The sequence below is a fragment of the Pteronotus mesoamericanus genome, unplaced genomic scaffold (assembly GCF_021234165.1).
Source record: "Pteronotus mesoamericanus isolate MK-2021 breed Mesoamerican mustached bat unplaced genomic scaffold, CSHL_Meso_final scaffold_408, whole genome shotgun sequence".
NCBI lineage: Eukaryota > Metazoa > Chordata > Mammalia > Chiroptera > Mormoopidae > Pteronotus > Pteronotus mesoamericanus.
Window position 1 is genome coordinate 4479607 of NW_026555315.1, and position 20392 is coordinate 4499998.

The 20392-nt window shown below is 44.9% G+C and overlaps 1 protein-coding gene across 2 annotated transcripts; it reads left to right on the plus strand.

Moving 5' to 3' along the window:
• Window positions 1-4498: 4498 nt before the first annotated feature.
• Window positions 4499-18709, plus strand: JPT1 (Jupiter microtubule associated homolog 1). 2 transcript variants are annotated; one of them, XM_054593336.1, is made up of 5 exons: window positions 4499-4666; window positions 11921-12063; window positions 12449-12546; window positions 13961-13979; window positions 17737-18709. In XM_054593336.1, exons 1-5 carry the CDS (start codon window positions 4611-4613, stop codon window positions 17883-17885), a joined length of 465 nt encoding a protein of 154 aa, XP_054449311.1. In that variant the 5' UTR covers window positions 4499-4610; the 3' UTR covers window positions 17886-18709. The 2 variants fall into 2 exon arrangements, with proteins under 2 accessions (XP_054449311.1, XP_054449312.1); XM_054593337.1 differs by lacking the exon at window positions 13961-13979.
• Window positions 18710-20392: the final 1683 nt, after the last annotated feature.

Sequence of the window (20392 nt, forward strand, 5' to 3'; positions counted from 1 at the left end):
GCACATACCTGGGCTGCAGGTTTGCTCTCCAGTCGGGGCATGTTCAAGAGGCAGCCGACTGATGTCTCTCACATCTGTGTTTCTGTCTGTGTCTCCCCTTTCCTTTCTCTCTAAAACAAAGCATGTCCTCATGGAAGGATTAAAAATAAAAAACAAAAGTCCAAGATTTGTTATGTTTCCTTTGCAATTCACAGTTTTTAAGGCATATGTTACTAACTTTGCCACAAGTTTTAGAATTAGGAATATTAAAGGAAGAATTTTTCCATACATTTTTCTGGGCATACTCTTTAAAATGATTTGATGTTTAAAATTAGTTATTTTTGCTTAGGAGGTGAAATTCATTTCTAGGAAAGTGGGACAGAATTGTTAGGTTAGAGGAGTTTTTGCTCGTTTATTAAATAGAGAAATAACATGGAATTGGGGAAAGTGGACAAACCAACCACATAATCTTATTTTATTCAGTTTGGTCTGAGGAAGAAATAATGGGGAGATAGAAATTAGGCTCTCCCTCTCTACGGTTCAGTAATTTAAAAGGACCTGAGAGGGATATGTCAGGCCTTAGGAGAGTATATGTACCATTTTGTTTACCTTAACTTTGAATAAAGAGAAGGCAAGAACACGACTAAGCTATTTTCCATGTTGGAGGCCTCTCCGCGCATTTGTTTAACGGCAAATGAGTTTTAAGAGAACTCGGGCTGTCTCAGTGAGCACTGATCTGCTCTGCCCCCACCCCCCCTTTTGGTGAGGAAATGACTGAGAAAAGAATGGACAGGTGCCTGCTCCATTTGCCTTTGAGAATGATGGAGCAGGACTTCTGTGTAAGTAGATGTGGTCAAGTCCTATATGAGACCTGTCCACAGTGAAGGAGAAGTGTTGGGGCTTTAAACATCTGACAAGTAAACCTAGTTAGAAATTCTTGTCAGTAGGCCACTCATTCAGTCATTAAGTCAAGTTCAAAAGCACATGACCAGCATCTTTTTTTTTAATAAGAAAATATTAAGACTATTAAACTGGTTGAACATAAGTAATTACTATTCTTGTAGATAAAAAATAGTCAAATAGCTGCAGTTTCATAGGGTTCAGCCTAGTATGTGTGCTGGATCTCAGTGAAAGGCACCTGTCTAAGAGGCTGGTTCAAACCAAATTGCAGAATCCGTCCAAGGAGGGTAAATCCCGATAATGAGGCCAGGCGGTTGCCCCTTTCCTCTGACATTCTGCAATAAATTGGGGTAGGTCAAACTTGGGGGAATCAGAACACTGTCTGGTAGTGGGAAAGCTGGTAACATTAAACGTGCTTGAGAGCTAAGAGATGCTGTGTTAGCGCATGTTTCTGTGTTTAGTTAATTATTAGTAGGCACAAGTGAAGAGAAACAACTTCCAGATTATTCTATTTTGAGTAGGTTGTGCCTTGCATTCTTGGATAAAACTCTCCACATACCCAGGAACAAAATTTAAAACCAATGGGATTCCTATGCATACTAAAGGAAAAATATTAGGCCTTTAAACATTTTCTGACATATTTTAAATAGATTTCTTGCCACATGCTCCAGAACAACAGATTCTGTGTGCTGAGCAAAATCTGAGAATGTTGGGTTTATACAAACCTGTTGGGTAAGCTGTTCACTAGTCTCTCTAAAGTGAATTACATATGGATGGCCAATACTTCCAATATAACAGGGAAGTGGCAGCATGGAACTAAGATAAATTGAAGGGCACTTAATAGCTTAAAGACATGAAAAGTTATGAAGCATGTGGGCACCTGCTCGTTCTCCCCTTGACTATTTAAAAAGCAGACGGTGGTTTTAAAACCACATCTACTGGAACCCCAGGGTTGTCCAAAAAGTAGACAGACTGGTGAGAAAAGCCGGCAAAGGACCAGAAGGCAGTGAGGGCCAAGATTTGAGACCAGCCAGCTTCAATCACAGCTTCTCTGTTGTAAATTAGCCTATTTTACAAATTTTGATTGCACTTCGTAAAGGTTTGAAAACATTGCTATCAGTCAGGAAATTCCTGTTAGATGATTCTTCATCATGAGATTTCGTGTCTTCTATTTTAGGTTGTAGGTTAACCCAAGAATTGGGAAAACTTCTGTGTTGGTACAGATACGTATATTTAGGACCATAATGATGGGCCACTGGTTCTAAAGGCAGGTGTTCACATTGCCCTATCCTTTTGCATCTTTTGGTCCTGATCTGTGTTGATCTTTTGGACAAAATGCAATTTTATTCATGTCCCATGTTCAACTGAGTCAGTCCCCTAGAGCAACAGTTATCATAGCAGAGCTACAGATTACATCTGTTTTACCCCAAATCTCTCTCTTTCTTACAGCAGCAAGGGGAATGTAGTGATTTTAGTCAAAACCATTATAGTACATGAACAAGTAAATAGGAGGGTTAATTATTGCAGATATTTCTGGTGGTTTTACTTTAAAGTATAATGAATATGCCAAACAGGTCTGCCTAAAATGGACTTCATCTGATGTCTATTTTCCATAAATTTACTTTTCTTCATAAATCAGAGTAGATGAGTGAAAAGCCACCTCCTGGGACCGATTTCTTACCTTTGAAGCAGAGGTTTTCAGCCCAAGCTATTTGTGAGCATTATCTGTTTGACCTCTTGAAGATACCTGTGGCGGAACCCTACACCAGAAATTCCAATTCAGAAGATGTTGGCTGGGGCGTGGCATTCGTTTGTACTCTGTAAAAGCTCAGAGGTTATTCTGATATGCAGCCAGGGTGGGGCGCCTCTAGTAGAAGGCTTTCATTTACTAAGTACAACATTTGTATAATTCTTAACCTCATTTTACAGATGAAATGGGGCTCAAAGGCATGATTGTACTTAGAACTGTTACATTGAGAGAAAGCTGACCCAGAACCTAGGCCTTTTGATTTCCAGTCCAGTGCTGAACTACAGGGGGTGGAGGAAGTAAGGCAAGTCAAGGACAAATTCAAAAATTTAGGCCAAAAGGGACCCTAAAGAATCAGGTGCACACCCCTGAATTAACACAAAATTTCAGATTCTTAGAAAGTATGTGATTATTTTCCAAGTAAGTCTGAGAACAAACATGGCTGTCACTTTGATGACTTCTTACATGTCAGGCCAATTTACGTCTATTACCTAATTCAGTCCTCACGACTCTACGGAGTCTAGATACTATTTTATCCTTACTTTACAAATGAGAAAACGTGCTCAGATTAAAACCCAGATTTCTCCCAGGAGAGCCTGAGCCAGCGACCACCATACCCCTCTACCTCCTAGTCTATAATTACATGATTTTTGAGGAGGGTTTGCATGCTCACTAGCTAGATGGGTCTGAAGTTTTTTTTGTTTGTTTTTAAGGTTTTGGAAATTTAGGCGGGGACTTTAAGAATGGAAAGGTTTTAATCTAAACACGGGGTGTGCTTCATGCTTTTGTGGTAAGCGCATAAAGACATGATCCATGCCTTCTAGAAGAGAAGAACTCGTCTCTGTCTTTCCATGAAAGCCCAGAAGAGTGGTTAACCAAGAATATAAACTTCCAGCTGCCTGGAAGGAGGAGGCCTTGCAAAGAGGAATGTAGTTCAATTTTTATGGAAATACTGAAAAAAGAGATCTGCCTTGAGGAAACGCGCATGACTTAGACGACCTCCACTCTGGTTTGCCCAAGGCTTTCCTGTTAGGATTTTGTAAATAGTCATTCCTGAGCCCTCCAAGTGTGTCTGCATTTGTTGCAGGGATAGACTTACCCGGACAGGTGGAAGAGTCATGACTTAAGGGTTATAAACAGCTGCAGAGCTCTGGGATGGTCTTGGTAGCAAGAGATGTGGCCATTTCCAGCCGCCAGGCATTAACCAGCCTTAGAACAAGCCCTCAAATCGGAACGACTGTAATTTTGGTCTAGTGCTTGCACCGCCCATGACAGCTAAATAGTAACAATTAAAATGTAAAGAATTTCCAGTCGTTTTAAAAGGGATCATCTTGGCGTGCTTTCTGTCGCTGACTCATAATGCTGCTGCTTTGGGACTGTCAGGTTTCCACACGGAATACAGTAGGTATTCAATAAATGTCGATTTGGAGCAGTAATTTTGATCCCTTATTAAGGAGCATGCCCTTGTTATCCCACCATAAGTAAGGCAAATAAGTGTGCGGTAACGGCAGATCCGCTCTACACTGTGGATTCGAGCTTGCCCAGAGCCAGCTTTCCCCTCCGACAGGTAACTTTTTTTAAGTGACAGCGAGCGTAACTCGTACCGAGCGCCGGGCAGGTTTGGCCTTTGTCCAATCATCTCCGAGATATTGGGGTGGGGGAGGGGGGACTTCCCTAGATCTTCCCTGACCAGGAAGCGGGCGGGTTTTGGCTGAGTAAGGGGGCCATAGCCAGTCCTGACGCAGCACGATGCTTGGCACTCCAGAGAACCAATAGGTATAAAGAGAGCTATTTGAATCGGCCAATGCCGGCAGGCTGGGGGCGGGTTTTCCAAGCCCTATAAAAGCGGCGGCCGGCCAAGCAGGCGGTGGCGGAGGCTCCCGCAGCGGTCGCCGTCGGTGGGGTAGGGACCTACCCTGCGTCCCTCGGATCGGATCCTTTCTGCGCTTTGCTACCGCGCCAGCCTACCTCGCTCGTCGGCGCCATGACCACCACCACCACCTTCAAGGGCGTCGACCCGAACAGCAGGAATAGCTCCCGGTGAGGCGAGAGGGCCACGCCTGCGCGGCGCTGGGCTCGGGCTCGGGGTCGGGAGGGAGGGACGGTACCCCGCGGGGCCGAGAGGGCCGAACAGCCGTTCGTTGGTAATAACGTGCCCCGGGCGCCACGCTTGCGTCCGGCCGAGTGGCGGTGTTCGGCTGCCGGCCCCGCCTTTGTGCCGCCCCTCCAGCGGGGCAAGGCGACCCCGCCCTATTCCTGCTCCTTTCATTCATTCCTGCCCCGGAGCGAGGATACACGATGGCCAGGGCCGCGTGCCCGTATAGCACCGCGGGTTGTAAGTTGGGATGTGCCGAGCAGGTAGGGGCACTCCCCTTTTTGGAGTGGCCTGCCAGGCTCCAAGGCAGTGGTCTTGGCCCCGGGTGCCCGGGGCTCCTCGGTCAGGCCCCATTGTCCCACCCCAGGGCCACGCGCTCCTGTCACTGGTCCGGGGCAGGTGGCGGCCGTGCGATCGGCGTGGAGATCAGATTCCGTGGTCGCAGCGATCGGTTCCTGCGGGCTCCTACCCACTGGGGCTGGTCTGGCAGGTGGCATTGTGGTCAGGCGGGGGTGGTCATAGTGACCCCCCACCCCTTTCCAGGACCTAGCCGTCATCCCTTCACGAAGTGCCTCCCCTCTGATAACAAAGGAAAGACCCCTGCTCCTTCCCTGCTCGCTCCCACCTCCGAACCGGAGGGGGAGAGCGACAGTTCGAGTAGGTTTTCTGTGCTCTCACCTTCGGACCTCGGTCTTTGCATCCCCCCTCTTTTGCTTCCCGCTTTGACGTTTGTTAAATGAGTTCATCTCTGGCCCTGGTTCCCTTGCTGGAGGAGGTTTCCTGTTCTTGGGCGGGGCCGGAGACATCCATTGTCTCTTCCGTATTCTGTCTCCACCTGGACAGCCGGGCCTTTCTGGCCACTCATGCCACTGCATTTGGGGAAGGGGCCACTGGGCACGGAGTTTGGACTGGGGCCCTTTTCCAAGCGGATGCCTAACTTGGTGGAAGGGCTCTGATCTGGTGCAACATGTTCACATTGTCTTTGCTAATTGCACACGGCTCTTTAAGGTGGGATACAGGCATCTCTGGGATCCTTGCTCAGGGCTTGGAGGACGCTTAGACTCCACTTTTTCTGGGCATCTGTTTGTCATTGACGGTGACATGCAGTCATGTATGGCCAGCCTTGGGGTCCTGAGCAAGTGGCACAAAGGGAGCCATTTTGTGGGGCTAAGAAGACAGCCGTGAAATAGCAGTGTCTCCTAGGGGTTGGAGAACTTGAGGACAAAAGCAGGCCTCAGCAGTGAGTCTTAGGAGGGAGCTTTGGAAATGACATTTCTTTTTTAACTCATACCTTTCCCTTTAACAATGTAGAAAAAAACAGGAAAGATTTTTAGAAACTAAAGCGGTGGTTCCTGGGAGGGTGGGGGAGCTTGGGTAGTAGGGACCTGTGAAAACGCTGAAGAGGGTCACTCCCTCTTCTGTTGTCAGCCTTCCAGTGAGATCATTTTTTTCAGAGGACACTGGAACAAATTGAACCTTGGTTTTTCATTTCATGCCATGTGGTCAACTTTCTGCGGCTCAGAATGTAGTGGCTGGAATGTTAATGTGTAAAAAAATCTGAGGTTTTATCCTCTGGGGCCGACTGCAGTTTCGGGCTTCATGAAGAATTTCGGTAGCCTGGTCAGATGAATCCTCATGTGAGGTTTTTGATATGTATATTTGAAATGTGAGACAGAAATGAGTTTTGGTTCTGCAAAATTAGTGTTTTAGTTCACCTTTTGTCATCAGTTTCTCTGTAGTATTGTGATGAGGGCTGTAGCTTTGTCTTTTTGTTGACTTCCTGCCTTTCCTTCTATACTCTCACCTTCGTGCTCCTAAACTTCTTTTCTCCAGGAACACTCTCCTGGTGTTGTAAATTTAGTCTGTTAGGAAATGATCCGCAAAGACCATATGGGAACTCTGGGATTCAAGAGAGAAGAAAGAAGTAATTTTTTAAAAATTGCTATCTGCAGTACATGAAGACATTGTTGTTGAATCTCAAATATGTAATCCTGGTTTTGTTACCATGTGTGCAGCTCAGAAGGAATAGTAGGGACTTAAAAAGTAAAATAGATATAATTTCTGTCTTATGATTCAAATCCTTTGTTTGGGGATGTCTGGCTGTTACAAATGGGCTCCACAACACTGACGTCATCGGAGTATGTGTTACCTGCTGTTATAAGAGAAACACAGACCTTTAAAAAGTTGGGCTGGTCAGAATTTTGACTTTTTAAGCTGGTGTTTGGGTACTAGTGTCTTTTTTTTTTTTAAGGCCAAAAAATATTTCCCAGCCCATTAGGGTTCTGAAGATTTTCATCTGGCTAAAAATTCATAAGATTTCATTAGGATGGTAAGGGGAAACAAAATCACTCTACTCTCCAGGAAATGAAGGGGAAGACAATGAAGCAAGTTAACTTTGATGATAATATTCCAAGTGTCTTTGTTGACTTCGGGTACAAGTGTTAAAAACCTAATCACCTCAAACTTTAAAATGAGAGAAAGCTTGTTAAGAATTTATAACAGCTTTAATTATGACTTAACAATTTAAGCTAACCTCAAATTATCATCTTTATAAAATATATGCCTGAATACATTTATCTTCATATGGTGAATTTAATATAAGTGGATATTTAATATCTGAGACTTAAAAAACAACAGTGGGATTTTAAATGTTTAACATGTTATAAAAGAATACAATAGATTCTTCTCCTCCCATCCCTCAGAGGAAAAATGATGACATTTTTATTTAGTGTAAATTGAGTACTGAATTTTACTATGGGCAGACAGAAATATTAGATTCAGAGAAGACACTGGAGGACCTATATACAAAATATAAGACAGTCTAAGATTAGAAAATAAGAAAACTAATCAAAGCACCAACTATGCAGGTTTGTAGTTTAAAGAGAAAAATGGCCTTGTGTGGTTCCACTATATCAACGTACTTTGAGCCCACATTATATGCTTGCCAGGAACTGGGGATTTGGGTTTCGGTTCCATCTCTTGTCAGTTAACTAATGTTGGGCAATTCGTTTGGAACTTCTCAGAGCCCGACTTGGCTCTCCTAGAAATGAGGCTGTTGAACTGAATAGAGCAGCGATTTTCAACCTTTTTCATCTCCTGGCACACAGAAACTAAGTACTCAAATTTTGCGGCACACCAAAAAATGTATTTTTTGCTGCTCTGACAAAAAACAGGTATAATTTTTATTCATTCACACTGGACTACTGTTGTGTTGGCTGTTGTCATTTTTTTATTTGACAAAGTAAGAGAAAAGAAGTCAGAGTCCCTGACTAAACAGTCAGGTATTGCACGCATAAAAAAATTCTTGTGGCACGTGGGTTGGAAATCTCTGGGATAGAGCAGAGCCCAGCAAACTACCACGTGAGGGCCAAACTCAGCTGGCGCCAGATCTTGACTTTTACAAATGGTTGATTTAAGAAAACAAACAAAACAAAAACAAGAAGAAGATTATTTCGTGACTTGTGAAAATGACATAAAAATCAAATTTCAGTGCCTGTAAATGAAGTTTGATTGGAACATAGCCGCAAGCATTCATTTCCATGTTGTCCCTGGCTGCCTTGGTGCTGGGCGACGGAATTAAATAGTTGTGCAAGACTGTGGGACCCACGAGCCAAAAATATTTCCTATCTGGCCCTTCACACAAAAAGTTGGCAACCGAGAGAGGATCTCCAGCATTTTCACCTCTTGGGTTCACCCGTTACTCTCTGAGATCACAAAGGACTCGACCGGCTTCCTGGCAGAGGCGAGGTATGGGAGTCGCGGAGGAAGAGTGGCGACAGGCTGCAGGGAGCACGTGGCCCCCGGGGGAGTCCGGCCAGAACTGTGTGCAACGGTGACGTGGCCTGCCTGGGTTCGTGAAGACGACAGTCAGAACGAGGTGTGGTGGAGAGGAGGCTACGTCCGTACTTGGCAAAGTCTGTCGGGCCTCCTTCAGGTCTACCTTGGCTTACCCAGGCCTTGCGTCTGCTGGCTTTGGGTGCAGGGATAAGACTGGACAGGCGAGCTTGGTGGGAAAGGACTCAGAACAGGGCAGATCCTCGCCCCTCGGGCAGGAAGGGGCAGCGCTAGGGAGCTGAGGCCAGGGTGTCCGCCCCCACGCAAGGGAGCAGAGATGCTGAGATTTCTGCCCAGAGACCCAAATGAATGCTGGTATGGACGCTCGTGCTCCGGAAAGATCACCTATAATGGCCCGTGGCGGGGGAAGCAGTATTGTCAACAGAAAGTCAGGGCATCCTGCAACCAGAAGTGGTCTTTAAAAGAATTTTAGATTAATAGCAGTACAGAAAAATATGAAGTATCAGAAAGACATTAAAACCCCCCAGAAATCTGGATGACATTTTGGTGCACGTGCTTTCGGGCATTTGTGTCTAGTTATGATTATTGTCATCGCTGGGACACGGGGTTGCCAGATCCCAGTTACTGTTCTAAGTGCAGTATATCTGATATCCTTCCCCGTGTCTCACGAGGCAGCTAGCGTTTTCCTTTTATAGAAGAGAAAACCGAAGCATAGAGAGGGTAAGCAACTTACCCAAGGTCACACAGCTAGATAAGTGTTTATCTCTGTACACATCATTTTCTGTAACATGTAATTGGGCTCATTTTTGTTCTCCAGCCTTTTTTATTCACTGGGTTTGGAGTAATGTTTTGCATCTACTAATAAAGGTAAATCTCACCTGGATGTATATAGCCTTAAAAATATATATATATTATTGGGAGAGAAGGAGAGAGAGAGATGTCGATTTGTTGTTGCACTTCCCTGTGCCGTCATTGCTTGCCGCTTGTCTGCCCTGACAGAGTCAAACATGCACCCTTGGCTAATTGGGACGACACTTTAACCAACTGATCTACCCAGCCAGGGCCTAATGTATATGTCTTTCTGTTGTACGGACAGGCAGATAACTAATTTGTTACTATTGGGTAACTAGGGTTTTCCAACTTTGTACAGATTAACCTATTTATAGGAGTCTCCTTGTACATATGTCTGGTTATCTACTTAGGATAATTTCTGGGAGTAGAAATGCAGATTCATATAAAATGCAAACTTAAACATTTAATACATATTATCAAAATGTTATTTAGACAGTTTGTACAAATTTGTTCTCACACTTCAATTGATACTGGGAATTGGCATCCCCGCCCCCCGTCTTTACCAGTCTGATAAGAAAAAAAATTTCGCCTTGTGTTAAATTTCATTTATTTGTTAGTGAGGTAAAATTTTTAGTATTTAGAGGCTATCCATGTTTTTAAATTTCCTGTTAGTACCTTCTGTCCATTTTTATCTTGTTATTTTTTAAAAAGCATTTTTAAGAGCGTTCCACACTCTGACGATATTATCCTTTGTCAAATGTTATGTGTATTTTTGCCAGGTTTAATCTGTTCATCTTAGGATTCCTGGCTTTCATCTTGTCCTTGGAAAGAAAGCCCTTTCCTTCCAGACCAGGACACGTTCACACACAACTCCTCCCAGCATTTTAGTTTTAGTTTTTAAAGGGAAATATTTGACCTAGCTGGAACTTTTTGGTAAGTGAAGTGGGTTAGGGATATATATTTGGTTTGATTAATCAAATGACTACCCGGTTAATCCAGTGAAGTTTCCACACCCCCCCCCCCCGTCATCTAAAATGTCCCAGTGGCAGCCTTTCTGAGAGGGGACTCTTTATCTTGACAGAATTCTGAGGAGAAAATGAGAAGGCCCCATTGTAGTAGAAGCTAAGAGAGCTTCTCAATAAGTGATAAAACATTTAATTAGTAGATTTGAATAACTTGATGAACAAGCTCGATCTAGTGGGTATATAGAACCCTGGCAAATATATATTCTTTTCAAGCACATGTAGAGATTTACAAAACTAACCACATACTAGGCCATAAGGTACATCTCATCAAATTTCAAAGGATTTATGTCATAAAACTTTCGTCTGTTATAATTAAAAGATAGAAATCAATAAACTAGGAAGACCCCTATATCTGGAAACTTACAAATGTACTTCTAAATAATTTATGGGTCAAAGAAGAAAGAAGTGGAAATGTGAAACTATTTAGAAAAGACAATAGTAAAAAATAAATAAAAACTTGAGAATGCCTTTAGTATGGTACTTAGAGGCATTTAACTTCAAGAGAGAATTTATACTTTAAGTGTTTAATTTTTCCTTTATTTTCTAACATAAGGAGCTGAGTTTACAAATGACAACTGTATTTATTTGGAAACTTGGATGAAATGAACATATTCCTAGAAAAATGTTTCTTATTCAAACTGACTTCAGAAGAAATAGAAACCAAACTGCTCCTATCCTTACTGAAGGAATTGAATCAGTAGATAGAAAATCTTCCCATAAAACCATCTCCGTTTTCTGTGTTTGAGAGGTGCCAGGACACGTTAAATTGAGTTTTTTCCGAGGAGGGGACAAATTGGTTCGCCCGTGGCAGGAAGATTTGGAAACGCAAAGAAAGGTACTAGATTCCTTGTTGGACAAAAAGCTGTAAGTGGTGTCCAAAGGTGCATGTGCGTAGAACATGCCATGAATCTTACTCATTTTCTCTTGTTGACTTTCTCCGCATCCAAGTCACTCATGTTTACTAGGGACAATAGCGAGGTACGACTGTACTCAACAGGGCTTGTCTGTGATGAGGAGAGAGGAGAGACGCTTTTTATCACCTTTGCTTGGGCTTCTAAATTGTTCTAGCTAACTTTTCTATTAATATTCTTCTATTTTTTTTATTTCGTTGAAAATAAAAATGGAAAAATAAATAATATGTGCTTCTAAACTTCTTTGCACATGCAAGGTGGGGCAAAAGGAGGTTTATAGCTGTTCATGTGGAAAAAAATACAACCCTAAATAATGCAAGAATAAACTCTTTCTAGTTCTCACAACTGAAAACGTCCTTTTGCCCCACCCTGTACCTCAGCGAAGCCCAGGAGGCGAGGCCCCTCAGGTCCTCAGCCATTTCCTAAAAGGGGACCCAGCCAGGCTGCTTGCGATGACCGTGGGACAGACTTGCTACAAACACAAAGCGGCGTTTCGTATCGTAACACCCAGTGTTGCATTTATACCCCGTGGAGTCGGTTCCTCTTCCCTGTGAGCAGCTCTTTTGTGGGAAGGAAGGGGAATGAATGGGCGAGGGAAATGCAATGAAAGGTATTTGACATCATTTTTGCCAAGAAATATTTTGGTTTGAAATCGATGTTTTGCCACGATTCCTAGGGTTTTGCGGCCTCCCGGTGGCGGATCCAACTTTTCATTAGGCTTTGATGAACCAACAGAACAACCCGTGAGGAAGAACAAAATGGCCTCCAGCATCTTCGGGACACCTGAGGAAAACCCCCCTTCGTGGGCCAAGTCGGCAGGTACGGGTTCTGACTGAGGTCGCTGGCCTATGACTGTGGTCGCTGGCCGGGCAAGGCCCCGGTGTGAACGCCCACCGCTGCTGTAGGGCCGGTGAGCAACAGCTAGCTCTGTCGTCGTGAGACAAACAACAGTGAAAGCTTCTCATTGGAGGAAAGACTGGGACTAAATATCGGGAAATACTGAGAGTTCGTGGGATGGATCAGGGTAAGGAGTGACATCAGATTGGTTCATTCAGTCCCTCTGTCACATTTTTAAGTCACCACTTAACCTCTCTAACACTGTTGCTCATTTTGTAACAGGAGACTGACATATAATATCATTCACTGAAAAAGTGTGTGCTTTAGGTCTTCCTATGATATCCCTCAAGAAAGTCTCTCGATTCAGGTGCCAAGTCTAGCGGGGGCAGAGAAGATTCTGAGTTGCCCGGACCCCAGAGAAGGAACTCCTCCGAAGCGAACTCGGGAGACTTCTTCGATCTCAAGGTCAGCGTGACAGCCTCGGGAGGAAGGCAGGCCTCGAGGCGCATTCAGTTTAGAAATCAGATTCTCGCCCCGCTTCCGAGAGCTTCGGTTCTGCCCCTAGAGGCGGCCGTAGGGTTTATCGGGGAGGGACTGGGGCGTGTTGGTGACGGGAAGGTTATTCACTAAAGGGAGGGAAGTCAGAAAGTGAGAAAACGTGATCTTGGTCTGTTGTTTTGGCTTTTTTTTTTTAAGATTTTATTTACTTATTTTTAGAGAGAGGGGAAAGGAGGGAGAAAGAGAGGGAGAGAAACATCGATGGGTTGCCTCTCGCATGCTCCCAGCAGGGGACTGGCCTGCCACCCAGGCATGTGCCCTGACCGGGAATCAAACTGGTGACTTTCTGCTTTGCGGGACAGCACTCGGCCAACGGAGCCACGCCAGCCAGGGTGACCCAGGTCCCGCCTGATGCCTCTTCAACCATTAGGGTTGGTCTCTACGGCACTGATTTTTCCAGCTTCTGAATCACACTCACAGCCAGTGTCTCTCACATATACACAGTGGTATTTCTGCGCTCCAGTTCTCTTTAAACTGCCGGCCAGTGCTGTCCAGTTGCCTCGAGCTGAACTCCGGGAGACTGCAGCGCCGCCCCGCGGTCCCCAGCAGAGGGGCCGGAAAGCCCGGGAGGGAGTCGTGCTGAGCAGGGACCGCGGGGCACGTGGAGGCACCAGCCCTCCGAGTGTGGGGAGGCGTGCAGGGGGGGTTTCAGGGTTGTTAGGTGCCCTTCAGCGCCCAGGTCAGAAGAAAGAGGGAGAAGGGAGGGACAGATTCATCACTTTCCCGTGCTGATAAAAGAGCCTCTGAAATGCCACTTGACACAGGTCATCAGTATAGATAAGATTTTTTTAAAGAATTTTAAATTAAATTTGCCCTGACTGGTATGATTCAGTGGGTTAGGTGTCATCCTGCAAGCTGAAGGTCGCTGGTTGGGTTCCCTGTCAGGGCACAGGCCTCGGTTGCTGGCCAGGCCCCCTGCTGGGGGTGTGTAAGAGGGAACCAGTTGATGTGTCTCTCACACACTGATGTTTCTGCCCCTCTCTTTCTCCCTCCCTTTCCCTCTCTCTAAAAATAAATGAATAAAATCTTTTTTAAAAATTAAATTTATTGGGGTGACGGTTAGATGTTAAGGTTGGGTTTTTAAAAAATTTTGGGTGTGGTACTGGCACTGGAGCAGTCAGTCCTGTGGCATTTTTGTGCCTTGTTGTCCCCCTTGAATAAAGGTTGCTTATTATAACGAGGCCTGGTCCTGACCTTGACCACGTCAAAACGAAGACACTTGTTTTCAGAGAGAGAGCAGCCTCTCTGAACTGTGACTGCTTTATTTGTATGTTGCAAAGGTAACATCGGAAGTAAATTTTTAATGTCTTTTCTTTTCTAGGGAGAAGGTGACATCCATGGTGAGTACCTCTGACGCCCACATTTCTGGTTCTGTAAATGGTTTTAGAATAGATTGGAATTTTGAGTCCAGTCATGTCTTGGGGAAAGAGTCTGGGGACTGGAATTTGGCTTTGCCCAAGCGCCGCAGACTCTGGGTGGAGGGAGAGAAAAATGAGACGGGGAAGTTAGCAAACTTGGCACATTTGGTATCAGCCAGCAGTGAGAGCGATGCTCGAAATGTACAGAAAGGGGAAAAAAGCCAACATTCCTTTACCAGTGTGTGTGCATTGCCCAGGCGGGTGTTGATTATACTTAATGAGAGCTTTTCAGTAAATGGCTCTGTCAGTTCAAGCCTGGCCCTGCCACTTTTTGTTTGATTTTTCCACTCAGGTGCTTGTTCATCAGGACAGTGATAACCCTGTGACCTTATAAATCATGATTTGGGGGCAGATGTGAATTTTCAGTTAGCGTCTTGTGGAAATGAGCTATTATCATTTACTTATTTTAAATCTTTGAAGTGTTTATTGGCATTTCCTTACACGCGCCGCAGGACGCGGACAAGGGTGACGCAAAGTGCACACACACCAGGCAGCGGCAGCCAGATTCAAATGGACCCGGTGAAATGCCACCACCGTAGGCCCTCTGGGCCGGATAAAGTGGCTTCCTCATGGCCTTTTCCTGCCAGGAAAACCAGTGTCTGAGAACCACATTCCTCTTCTGTCCTCTCAAAGCGTCTTCTTTCTTTCTTCATTTTTAAATCTCCACCCGAGGGATTTTGGAGGGGGCAGGTGGAGGGAAGCACTGATAGAAGAAAGGAACGCCCCTTGGCTGCCTCCGGTACTGTCCCTGGCCGCAAACCTTCGAACTGTGTGCGGGACGATGCTCCAACCGACCGAGCCCCCTGGCCGGGCCAGAGGGTTTTTTGATGGGGATGAGTGGAGGAGGGTCTTCCGAACTATTGTGAGCGTAACCTGGGCTTGTCCTTACTGGACAAATTACTTTTTCACTGCACTGAAGATCAATTTGGTTTTGTTCACGTCCTGTTATGACAGGTGTCCATTCAGTGCCTCTCCTGAGGCGCCAGAGAAGAAAGGCAAGTCAGGAGTGTGTGTAAGACGGATATTATGGTAGAAGTATTTTTGTTTAAAGCCCTCTAAAACAAATTATTAGATTCAACAGACAAAAGCTTTGTGAAGTTCCTGTTGCTATAGAAGTTTCTAAACCTTTACTCTCAATTCCTTATCCCGCTGCAGACTTAATGAGTTCGAGTAACAAACCAACCTCCATCTTTGCTGGCTGGAGTATTTATTTCTGACAAATGAGCATTTAAGTTAAAGCCTGCTGCTTTTTAGTCTCCATATGTGCATTTTTTTTTCTTTTTTGGTATGTCGTTTCCTCCTTGTAAAAGACAGAACAGTTCCATTAATAATAAAAGACAAGTAGATTGTTGGAAATGAGCTTGATTTCCCTAAAAATCACTTTCAGGAAATTAACTACCGTGACCGAAGGTTAACTGCTTGACGCAGACAGCGCAGCGGGTCGTGGGCGCTGGCTCGGCCGGAGTTCCTGGTCTCTGTTCATCTGTTTGCATTGTTTTAAAATGTGTTTTCTCGGAGGTGATTTGTATTTGGACGGTGGACGTATTTCCTTAGACTCCATGAAGGGCGCTTACTGCAGGGCTTGGGCGCTCGGTGTTGGTGCACGAGACGGTCTCTTGTGTGATGAGAGCGTGGCTGCAGGGACCTGAAGGGCGACCCTCTCCCTCCGAGCTTCTTCTGGTCGCAGCCACGGGGGCTGTCATCTTGGAAAGCGTCCTATTAGGGTTTTACTGTCAGTTCAATACTTATGTATGTCACATTATGTCACTTCTATAGATTGTTCCAAAAATTCGCAAAATGCAACATTAGTATTTCTGAGATTTTTGTTGTTTCTGATCTAAAACCTCTTCCCCCTTGGACTTCTCGTTTCAGCTAAATCAAAACTTGGTACAAGTGGTTTTAGGAACATGAACTTTTATTGTTTAGTTTTTGAGGAACTCCATTTTTTCAAAACTAGAACTTTTCATTTGTATCCAGTAGTGAGTGCACGCAGAGTTCTTGCCCAGTGTACACATCACAGCCGACAGTTCATCTTCACCACTTCGGAGCTTTGGAATTCCCACACGGGGGGAGTAAACGTCTTTAATCCTCATGGTCGTTTTTCTCCCAAGTCTTCTACCAGAAGGTGTCTGTGTGTATGTGGCTATTCTAAGGCAGGTGTTAAGAGTATGCAACTGAATGTGTTCCTTTTGTTTTTAATTTAATTTAATTTATTTTTAGAGAGAGGAAGGGAGGGAGAAAGAAAGGGAGAGAAACATCAACGTGTGAGAGATACATCCATCAGCTGCTTCTTGCGTGCCCCCCACAATTGGCGACCTGGCCTGCAACCCAGACATGTGCCCTGACTGGGAATCAACGGCGACCCTTTGGTTCACAGGCCAGCGCTCAATCCACTGAGCCACCTGGCGGGGTCTGAATGTGGTTTAACACCAAAATGAGACCTGACATTTTTTTAAAAATTAAAAATAAGTCTAACATGCCTTAAAACTATTGAACTCTTCATAGACCTTTTTTTCACAGAAAAAACTGAGTTTTTTCTTTTGCAGTTACTCTTGACTTTGAATAAATGACTTCTCTGATTTTGGAAACTACTTGATTAGGAAGATATGCTTGCTGGGAATTTCACACATCAGCCAGTGAATCAATCAAGCAAGCAATATCCAGGGTATTGGCTAATGAAACACTAATTCTAAAGACTTTAACGTGCAGAGTGCCCAGTTAACAAGAGATGGGAGCACCCTGGTTAATGGTTATTACCAGCGGGCGGGGGGAAGTGGACTCTGTAATATATGTTGATGGCACCCTGGGAATCTGCGTGGTTGAAATCAACCTCACCTAGTAACTGTGGACAGGTAACAGAAAACAGGAATGCAGTGACGGTTTCACCCGTCTGTTTGGCAGGTGTTAAAGTGAGGTGGTTATCAAATGGACGGTATGCGGACGGCAGGAGGGCGTGCTCGAACGTGGGCTGCGGGGTGGAGCGGGACTCCGCCCCTAGGGAGGGTGGCGGGCAGTGTTCCGGTTGAAGGCATGGCGCATGTTCCCGGTGTACGCGCGCCTTACAGCTTTCTTTGGAATGGCTGGGTTGGTTCCAATTTGTTGCTATCAGTAGAAGAAGATTGGACAAATATATACTATATGTATATACACGTATATTATGAAGGAGTTTAATTAAGCAAGGTAAATTATGATCATGTGCATAAATATGGGTAAGTTTCCCAAAGAGCGAAAAAAAGGAAGCTGATAATCGTTTATGTTAAATACAGCAGAAATGATATTATATGTTACCTGTTGGAAATAAAATACACGTAAATATGCATGAAACAAATGGACCGGAGGAACGCAGACACCTAGCCACGGGGCCTCTGGGAATAGGCGAGGAGACCCATGTGGAGGTGGGTTCGGGGTGAGGGACCTAGTGCTTATCTGTAAGGTTCTAATTTAAAATACACATGCCTTCATTGTTTGTGTAATGGAGACAAGAACATATGCAGAAAAAGGTCCAGGGACAAATAGGGCAAAACATGAACAGTGGTTAATTCTGAGTAGTAGGAATGTAGCTGGTGCTTTCATCTTCGTATCTCTAGGTATGTTTTGAACCCTCCTCAAAAAATATATCTTAGGTTCTTCATCTTCACTGGAAATAGTTATTAGCCTCAATTTCATCCTATTTTCCTAGAAAACGTGGACACAGACTTTCAGGCCAGCCTGGGGCAGAGCGAGGAGAAGCCTGTGCCTGCGGCCCCTGTGCCCAGCCCGGTGGCGCCGGCCCCCGTGCCGTCGCGAAGGAACCCCCCCGGCGGCAAGTCCAGCCTGGTCCTGGGTTAGCTCCCACTGCCCTGAACGCTGTCGTCCTGTTTGTTTGTTTGTTTGTTTTCTCCATGCTTGTGAGCTGCACAACTTGAGCCTGACTGTACATCTTTTGGATTTGTTTCATTAAAAAAGAAGCACTTTATGTACTGCTGTCTTTTTTTTTTTGCCCCCTTTTATTTTTGAAGAACAGGTTCTCTTGATCTGTCCTGATTCCTCTGGGTCTGTAGGCCATGGCATGGTGTTTTCTAGTAGTAGATTGGAGGGAAGCTTTGTGACACTTAGTATTGTGTTTTTAAGGACAAATAATTTGGTTCCAAATCTGTTAGAGGATCTTTTGTACTGAGCTTTTTAAACCCCTTTTCTTGTCAGCTTTACTTGGGTTTACCAGGCCTTGATGGACAGGCCCACAAACAGGCCACAGGCACCGTCCCTACGGCCCCAACACAGGGTTGTCTTTATGCCGCACCTTCTCGGTGTTGCCCTAACTTGTCAGTGCCCTTTGCCAGAAGCATCTTCCTGTGCCATATGGAAAATAAAAGAGGCCTGCGCCTCATGCCGAGCTGCCTGCAAAGCAAAGAAACTGCCTTTTCTTTTTGAACCTTACGAAATAAGCCAGATACTAACGTGAGTGGCCGAGGAGCAAAGCCTCCTGCTCTCACAGAGGAACCGGCCGACTCCAGGCCGCGCAGCGAGCAAGGGCGGTGACCACGCGGCGGGAGGGCGTCTTGAGTGGACCCGCTGGGGCGGCAGTGCGTAGGTAACTTGAAGCTGTGTGCATGATGCTGGTGCTTGACCATGAAACGAAAAGTCTCATCCTCAAAACATGTGTTGTACTTCAGAATCCTGGACTGTTGCTTAAAGTAAACAATGTACAAATTTTGAAATACTGTGTCCCGTGTCTTCTTTTTGAGATTGTGTTCTACCTGTTGGATTGCTTTTTCCTTGTTACTGTAAATCCTGTCGCTCAATGATTTGAAGAGCCATTCAGGTGAAACTAGTGAAGGCCCGAAGACAAGTGGGCCTGCCTCTCTCTACACAAAGCTACAGGCGGCAGGTTTAGGTTCATAGTGGGAGTTCACAGTGCCGCAGCGATCATGAGCTCTGATGTCCGCGGCAATAAAACTCAGGCATAATAAGAGGAGTTGGTAGCCCAAGTAATTATTGGCCCAAATATTTTGGACCCTTAAGTCCTCTCACACCTGCAAGGTGCTTCTCAATAGTGGGTCAAAGAAGAGAGCTCCAGAGGAGGGAAGGGTCTACATCATTAGAAGGGGCCAGGGGTGGGGACAGGGGATAAGAGTCCCCTTAAGTCCCAAAGAGACAGCTGGGTTCTAGGGAGAAAGTTCCAGGTCAATGTGCTATATTAAATGTCTAAATTGAGCATTATTAAGACCTGACTTTTAGGAACAGCTATGCCACTGACCACCTGTATTCTGCTGGCTTGTCATTTGGGACTGGATTTCCTAACTTAAAAAGTGACCCCTTTGAAGTAGGACACCTCTTAGCCCCTCCCATGATTGGGATGAGTGTGGTGTGTGACCACAGACTCGTTTCAACTATTGGGCATCTCTGTGGGAAGAATAGAGGTATTTATAGGCTGTGGGTGCCAAGATTTTCCTGGAGTGTAAAGCAGACTAGCCTGGAGGCAGGGGCTCTTGGAAAAGATGTCCCTGATTTGTGTATGACTTGTGATTTGGAGTTAATTCTGTGAAGATAAATGCCTAATCAAAAGGTGTTCTGGAGGGAGCTTTTAATTATTTTATTACAACAGAAAATAAAACTGCTAAAAAAAAAATTAAGGTGTTCTGAGGGAAAGGCAGTTCTGCCTGTCGTTTTACTACCGTCAGAATTACATAAAATTTTCGGAAATTATGTAAACATGTTTGCTAAAGGTTAGTGTTACATTTTCCAGTTAGAAAGCTTAGGGTCTTGAAAGTGAAGTTTAAGAATCTTAAAATGATGACTGGAATTGACGTTTTGGACTTTTTACCCAGTTTGTGCGACTTCAGTGGGGTAGTGAAGGAGGGGGCGGAAGTAGTCAAGTTCTCAGTATTTACTGCTTACACAATAAGTTCTACCTTTTTTTCCTTTATTTTTTGTTTTTTAGACTATTACCGTTGTCCTTAATTTTTCCACCTCTCCCCAGCCCCCACCCCCTCCTCAGGTAACGCCACGTCGTTGCCCTCATCTAAAAGTCACACATATACAAGTATGTCCTTTGGCTAATCCCTTCAACTTCTTTCATCCTCTACCTGTTCTTTTAAGTGGAAGGGGTTTTTTTTGTTTGTTTGTTTTAAAGAAGATTTTAGCTATTTTCAGAGAGGGGAAGGGAAGGAAAAAGAGGGAAACACCAACGTGTGGCTCGCGCCGCCCTCTGGTGGGTGACCCAGGCGGCAACCCAGGCGTGTGCCCTCATTGGGAGTCAAATCAGTGACCCCTGGTTCGCAGGCTGGCACTCAATCCACTGAGCCCCGTGAGCCCGGGCTCTTAAGTGTTTAAGTATCTTAGAATGAGATACCAGG

Coding starts and splice junctions, on each gene's coding strand:
- JPT1 (XM_054593337.1), top strand. CDS start 4,611: ATGACCACCACCACCACCTTCAAGGGCGTCGACCCGAACAGCAGGAAT. Junction 4,667..11,920: donor AACAGCAGGAATAGCTCCCG/GTGAGGCGAGAG, acceptor CACGATTCCTAG/GGTTTTGCGGCCTCCCGGTG. Junction 12,064..12,448: donor TTCGTGGGCCAAGTCGGCAG/GTACGGGTTCTG, acceptor CTCTCGATTCAG/GTGCCAAGTCTAGCGGGGGC.